This window comes from Bremia lactucae, linkage group LG7 (genome assembly GCF_004359215.1).
Source record: "Bremia lactucae strain SF5 linkage group LG7, whole genome shotgun sequence".
In the NCBI taxonomy this organism is placed as follows: Eukaryota; Oomycota; class Peronosporomycetes; order Peronosporales; family Peronosporaceae; genus Bremia; species Bremia lactucae.
In genome coordinates, this window is record NC_090616.1 from 537,419 (window position 1) to 544,715 (window position 7,297).

Sequence of the window (7,297 nt, forward strand, 5' to 3'; positions counted from 1 at the left end):
CCTATTTAATTACGCGTCGTTTCGAGTACTAAGACTTTCTCTGTAGATCTTTATTCGGCTTTCTTCTTGGCTTCGGCAAACATAAAGTCATAGTCTTGGATTTGAATTCTCAAGGCATCACGTTCTTCCGTCAGCTTGACAATCTTTTCGCGTTGGCGCTTGATCTCTTCCTCGTGGGCCTTGGCTGCTTCCAGCTGCTTGTCCGACTCGCTCTTCTCATCCATGAGTTTCATAAATGCTGAGCTCTGTCCTTCTGCTTGCTTCGTCACAGCAGCAATTTGACTTTCCGTCTTCTGCAGCTTTTCACTTGATGCCTTGACTTTGGCTTCAAGATCCGCATTCTCCTGCACCAATCTGGCCAAAGCGTCCACTTTCTTCTTCTTGTCCACACCCTCTTCATCGCCAAGAAGCTGGTGAAGCTTGTCCGTCTGTATCTTGAACGTCTCGTTCTCGGCCAAAAGCGACTTGTAGCCAGCTGCAGCCCCCTCGGCTTGCTTTGTCATCGCTTCAAGACTCTTTTCCAGGCGAAGGTTGGTCACTAACGCGATGTACACAAGACGTAGCAACAAGAACAAAAAGAGGCAAAATCCTGTAATATACATGTCTCGCTGGGCTGTAAGCAAGCGAATCCGCATGCCATCACTTAGGACTTCTTCCGACGAGTGGTGTCTGTATAGTGTCGAAACGTCCGCTGTCATTATAGCATAGCAAGGCAAACAGTTATTAAAGAAACAAGGTTCTCTACCACTATAATTGAAAAAGCTTGTCTTGCTATCATAATAAAGGCATCATACAAGTACATACAAAGGAAATGGATCGAAATTAGCGCGAGGATCACAGTGGCGACCATATTAGCTGTAGAGTCCTTGCCGCCCAGGTGCTTCGAGAGAAAGGAAACGACAGCGTGCGATACCCGCTGGCCGAATGGAAGACTTAGCACGACACAAATGATGGCCTCGGTGACCATCATCCAGAACATGAAAGTGTTGAGCAGCATTTTCGCGCAAGATTTCGAAGGTAGGCTCTTGTTCTGTCCTAGGTAATTATTGCGATTAATAGGAAGAAAGTTTAAACTAAAACGTTGTAATGAGCGAAAAGTGTGTGACACATCAAAAGAGACGAGGATCGGTGACGTATTGCTTGCTTTAGGAAGAGACACTTGTAGACAAGGCTTGCGTAATGGCTGTGCTAAGTCTTTGAGCAAGCACCGAGTCACGCATAACAACTAAAAGCTGCCCCTTGCCGCTTTGAAGCTGCACTTCCACGGCCATCAAGACAATTTCTGCATTATCGTTCCCACTGCGGAATCGACCTGCAAACTTGCACTTGCCCATCACCCCATTCATATAATTAATTTCATAGACTTGCGCCATGTTGCACTCTTTTTGGACCGCTTGCACAGCCGCATTCATTTCTACCGGAGCTGGTAATGTGATTTCACACGTGTGGAGACATGTCGAGTCGGTTTGGGAGATACGACGCTCAAAGTCGTCCAGACTGAGCTGTTGAGGCAGCAGGAGCTCCCCGATAAGAGGGCAGAGGTCCACACGAAACTTTTCAGTACTCGTAATAACCTCTAGCGGAACAGTATCAAGTCGACCGTGAAAATCCACTTGAAGTTGAGCTATCGAGGTTGAACCACCAGGAAACAACACAGGCAATTCCGGAAATGAAACAACCTGATTTAAATTAATTGTTCCAATGATATGAACACGGGCAATTGGCTCTTTTGAATGATTTGCGAGCCACAACTGAATCGCATTCATTTCAGGAGAATGACTCGATGGCTGGCGGAGAAAGGCGTACTGTATGTCCAATCCATTACCAGCGAGCGACGTCAACAGCTCGTAACGTCGCGGTGACATCGTTGAAGAAGATACGCATAGGCCCATTAGATCATCCAAGAGGTTTGTAGTCGAAGCCATTGGCGTAGCCGCTTGCGAATCAGCTGGAGCGACGCCTTGCGAGTTTAATACATGAAGTGGATCGAAAGCATGCACTGACTTGGTCGCTTTCGACTGCGAGTGCTTTAACGCTTTGCGCCCTTTTTCACGTCGATGGATCTGTGCATCATTCTCAGACGATGCATCAGACTCACTTTCTTTCGAAGATGCTTCTGATTCGCTTTCCTCGGAAGACGACACATTCTTCTCTGATTCAGCATTTGACGAATGCAAATCAGACTTAGACTCGCTTGCTTCACTGCTGCCACTTTCAGAACTAGCATCTGAGTCGGACTCCGATCCGGACTCAGACGACTTCGAGCTACTTGAGCTCTCGTCACTATAAAAGCCTTTGGAATTTTTCTCTTTCGTCTTCTTGCGTGCAGCTTTGGACCCAGAACGGACAGAGCTGCTTCGGTTCGTGTTAACAACAAACGAAGATTCTTCACGCAGCGAACGATCTGGCTTAGTCGAACGCCATTCCGGCAACGGAAGATATCCAGGGACACTGTGGTGTACCACATTCGATAGCGAGCCGAGCATAAAGCGCGTCTTGGCATCGTCATCATATCCAATCAAAGGCGCTAATTTCTTGCTAGCAAATAGTTTGTGTGGATTAACGAGGTTGGCGTCTCCCGAAAGCGCAGCTCGTATCAAGCGAGCACGGTCACGAACGTCGTAGTCAATGTCAAATTTACACAGCTCAATCACATACTGAAGGAGCAGCTGAATGGTGCGTGCCTGTGGCTCTCGAAGACCAAGTTTTACGGACAGATTTAAAAGCTGAAGACGCACTTGAGTCGCTTCATTGGAAAAGTCCTTTACAAGCATCCGAAGTGATTCGGCAGCACAAGTCGTGCCGTTACCATTGTCGTTAAACTCACCAAGCATCCACAGAATCGAAGCGCGAGCAGAAGGGCTCGAGATTCGGCCGCTGACCATCATGGCAGCCAATGAGCGCACAATCAGCAATCGATCCATCTCAATCGTCTGTCGGTGCAGCAATTGGCGGATCACCACAACACTTTCAGCCACGACCTGGTCATTAGACGACCGCACGAGTCGCATCAGACCATTCAAGCTACGCTCCGCTACAGATGGCATCGTATCCGCTACACGGCCTAAAGCTTGGACCGTTGTTGTGACAAAGGACTTGTCAACATGCTGCACATAAGCTTGAAATTCGCGCAAAATGATGCTAACATTCTCGCGTGTGACTAATGACGTCAGGATTTCAAGCTTTAGCTTTCGCGCGTACGCTGGATCGGTCGCACGCACGAAAAACTCAGGCAAGAATGGACAAAACATGTCGGGACGGGACGTAGCCATGGACGAGATGACAGTTAAGACTACGTACTGAATTTCGCGCTGATTGCGCATGATTCGTACAAGCGACTTGCCAATGAGAGTAGACGTTGCCAAGCTGTGCGTTCCACAGTAGTAATGCAGGGTTGCCACAGCGAGCACCACGGCGCTATTTCTCGATTTTAGCAGTGGAATCGATGACCGCAACACGAGTCGATGGTCCTCTTCCAACTCGTCTCCAATGCTATTGGCAAAAGAATTACTAAATACCGAGCCAACGGACGGCAGCGCATCTCTTTTCCCGAGCATAAAGGGCGCTTGTTTATTTCGCCGTGGCTTGCTTTCGTCCTCGGATCCAGAACCTTCATCGGCATAAAATCCCTTTTTACTCTTTTTAGATGACTCGACCTCCTTCTTCTCGTATACTGGAGCTTGAAATTGTTGACGACAATATCGCAACAATACATGGAGCATCACGGTCTGTCCCCACTCGTCCACATCGGCCAAGAGATGGCACAACTTTCGAAACGGACGATGGAGGAGGTCAAGTCGATCCGGACAGACCTCATTTAGAGCTTGCACAGCACTTCCTAGCACCATTGTACTAGGATCATTGAGTAGCTCTCCAATAATTTCCGCCAATACGTCCTTTTGCTCCGGATCCAAGACAAATACTTTACTTATCGCATTCGTCGCACACTTTCTCACATACGCCGAGCTGTCTGCAGCACACTTGCGAATAGCAATAAGCTGAATTTGCACAATGTCTCGCACCCGTATACTGGTCATGACTCGTAACGCCAACGCTCGGATCAGTTGATTTGGGTCTGCGAGGTCCTTTTGGAAGCTATTGATACTGAGGAGTGCCAGCTCGCGGCACTGGGCATTAGCGTCTGCATAGTGAACTAAATACATGTACACCAGTTTCTTCACTTCGACGCTCGCTACAATTACATTCTTGACCACATCAGCAAAGAATGGAGACACGTCTTCCCCCTTGGAAATACTCGCGAGCAGAGCTTTCATTGCCTCGAGCTTCTCACTGTGACCTGCGACGCCCAATTTGTTGTCGAGCAGCTTTCGAATACGGTCCAAATTCATGCTTTCCTCAAAAAAGTGTGCGTCGCCGGCGATACTCTTCATTCCCATCGCCATCGCCATGATTGGGGGGAAAGAGTTTAATATATTTTTGTTTTATTAGATCCATAAATATGTGACTTGTGATTTAGGTGATTTGATATTGGTTGGCAGTCATTGGCATAAAATTAATATTTACGACAAATGGTGGTGGCTAGCGATGTCTTCCCGCTCATGCATGCGCTTCTTATTGGCGTCGGGTTTAAGAGGTCGGCAAATGCGTTGGCTAAGGAAGCCAAGCTACAACCGAAAGCATTTGAAAGTGAGCATGATCTGCTGGACGTTTACCAGTTTTACTTGACGCACAACGTGAATACCATCCAGACGGCTAAAGGGCAGGCTGAAAAACTAAAAGATGCAGCTAAAAAGTCAAAAAAGAAAATGGCAGAAAGAAGTAGTAGTAGTGATCGCGTCAAATCAATAAAGGAGGAGAAGACAATTGCCAAGAAGGGAAAAGTAGTAGCAAAACAAGCCGAGAAGAAAGTCAAGTCTGCTTTGCCGGAATCAAAATCTAAGTCAGAAACAAAAACATTAGCTGCAAAAACGGATTCTAAGAAAAAGAAAAAAACTTCTCATCCGGTTAATAAAATAGCTGTTGTCAAGAAGGCGAGTTCGGATGATTCATCAAGCTCGGACGACTCATCAGACTCGTCGGACTCGTCAGATGACGAAGAAAAGATTAAAACTAAGAAAGCTGCATCTATCAATAAAAATTCGACTCAGAGAAAAGAAAGCGACTCGTCCAGTTCTGATGATTCGGACTCTTCGGATGATCAGAAGAAGAAGCCCACGTCCATCAAGCGTAAGGCTGAGGCTCATAGTACTCCAATCAATAGTAAAAAGTTCAAAGAGAATGCAGAATCAACTTCCGAGGACACTTCATCCTCGGACAGTGACTCATCGGACTCTTCTGACTCCAGCTCAGACTCTTCAGATGATGAAGAGGCTCAAAAGAAAGAGGCTGCACGCCGTGAATTGGCTACCAAAGCTGCTTTAGAGTGGCAGCCAAAGAAGATTGAACAGGTCGGGTCCAAAGAGAAAATGACAGGCACTCCATTTCAGCGTGTGGACGGCGAATTTTGGTCGCAAAAGATTGTCGACGACACCCTTCGAGACAACAGCTACGAAGGCACGTTTGGCGTGGATGGTGTTGGTGTAAAAGCCAACAACAAACTTTTAAAGACGCGGGGAAAAGACTTTACCAAGGGCAAGAATAAACTTAAGCGCTCGACATACATGTGTGGGGCTATCAGCATGGCTTCGAATTCGTTTAAATTCGAAGACTAAACTGCACGACTTTACGAAATAGAACATATTTTTGTCAAAACATTATTTACATTTTATTTAATGCCTGAAGTTCTTTAAGACCTCGTATACAAGGCTGCCAAGTATCCATCGAGGGCATGGAAGCGCTTAAATTTGAAATTAAATGCAGCGTCATTGGGTTTTGTTCAAAAGCACGTTGGCTAGAAGATACAATTTCATTTTTTTCAGGGTTTTTCGCTTTATCGGCAGTGCCGAACATCGAAGCCGACAATTGTTTTGTTCGCAGCTTATACGCAAGCTTTTTCGCTTGTAGTAATTTCAATTCTTGCAGTAGAGTCGCATGCACCGACTGTGTGGTTTCAGTACTCGTTGAAAGCTTAATAGCATGGTCAATATCGTTTTGTGCTAGCTCAAACTCATCCTTTAAACGGTACGCCTGGGCTCGTCGGTATAGCGTCTTCACGCTTTCCTGGTCAATCTCCAGCGCTTGAGTCGCATGGCGTATGGCATCATCCAAATGCATTGTCTTGAGTCGACAGGCTGTAAAATTTAGTAGCATCTTAAGCTTTAATGCATCAGCTTGTGCCTCTTCGGCATCGGTATCGGGAAACATATACTCAAAATACACGAGTGCCTTGTTGTAGTGGTATGCTGCTCTCTGGTACTGACCATGCTGAAAAAAGAGATTTCCAAGCACCCGGAATTCGCCACATGCGCTTAGTTTCTCGTAGGTCGTCATATCCATCACCTTTTTTTCCTGCGAATCACAGTTGCAAGAATGAGATAAAAACTCTTGCGAACCATCCTACGTGGACATGATATCGTACAGCCGAATGGTCGTGATTGCAGCTCATTTGAGTCTTGGTGGCTCGCACACTGCGCTCTCTAGCTTCTAGTTCTTGCCTTGCGAGCTCTTCGGGATCCTCCCACGCATCCCATCTCTTGTAGGTACGAGTCCAATCGTAGCTCTTCTCTTGCAGCTCTTTGTTGTGCTTATTGTTTTCTGATTTTGCTACGTTTGCATGCTCCACAATCTCTTTCGTCGGTACCCAGCTTTGCCGGGCTTTGGCGGCATGACGCTCTTCTTTTCCTCCTATTTGCTCTAACATGTGAGACATATATGAAGTCAAACTATAGGACATTTTTTTTGGGTGCGACTATTGCCACAGACTTTTTGACTATTGCCACAGACGTTTTGACTATTGCCACAGACAAAACACCTCTGATTAACTAAATCGTTTCTTGTTATCCCTAAATAATACCCTACTCATTTTGATATTCCTCCCTGAAATTTCAACGAGTCTGAAACGGGCTAAAGTTGCCCTAATGTTACACAGTCCGTTAGTACACTTTGTGTACTAAAAGAGGATGGTCAATTACTTAAATAAAGTAATTAGACCCACCACTTGGGTGTGTTTCACATTGTGACCCACCCTTGTGTATGTGATGCACATGCATGCATTCACATTATAGGAAGGATGACGCCTAGCGTCCGTGATGACGGCTAGCGTCATCCGTTACGCGAGGCATCTAGAAAGACACACTCGCAATACATATTAGTGTTATCTACAGAGATGACATTTTATGATTCGTAAAAAATAGGTATTTATATCTAATACGATTAAATATAATCAGTCTGAAAACTA

The 7,297-nt window shown here is 45.9% G+C and overlaps 3 protein-coding genes across 3 annotated transcripts; 1 reads left to right on the forward strand and 2 right to left on the reverse strand.

The window, feature by feature from the left end:
- Positions 1-50: 50 nt before the first annotated feature.
- CCR75_007011 (uncharacterized protein) lies at positions 51-4,409 on the reverse strand (the record flags this gene model as incomplete). Its single annotated transcript, XM_067965075.1, has 3 exons — positions 51-741; positions 801-932; positions 1,168-4,409. The coding sequence occupies 3 exons, from the start codon at positions 4,407-4,409 to the stop codon at positions 51-53; spliced, it is 4,065 nt and encodes a 1,354-aa protein (XP_067815995.1).
- A 114-nt stretch (positions 4,410-4,523) lies between these two features.
- CCR75_007012 (uncharacterized protein) lies at positions 4,524-6,769 on the reverse strand (the record flags this gene model as incomplete). Its single annotated transcript, XM_067965076.1, has 2 exons — positions 4,524-6,408; positions 6,479-6,769. The coding sequence occupies 2 exons, from the start codon at positions 6,767-6,769 to the stop codon at positions 5,719-5,721; spliced, it is 981 nt and encodes a 326-aa protein (XP_067816019.1). The 3' UTR covers positions 4,524-5,718.
- CCR75_007013 (uncharacterized protein) lies at positions 4,530-5,672 on the forward strand (the record flags this gene model as incomplete). The annotated part of the gene is made up of 1 exon (XM_067965077.1): positions 4,530-5,672. One exon carries the CDS (start codon positions 4,530-4,532, stop codon positions 5,670-5,672), a length of 1,143 nt encoding a protein of 380 aa, XP_067815998.1.
- Positions 6,770-7,297: the final 528 nt, after the last annotated feature.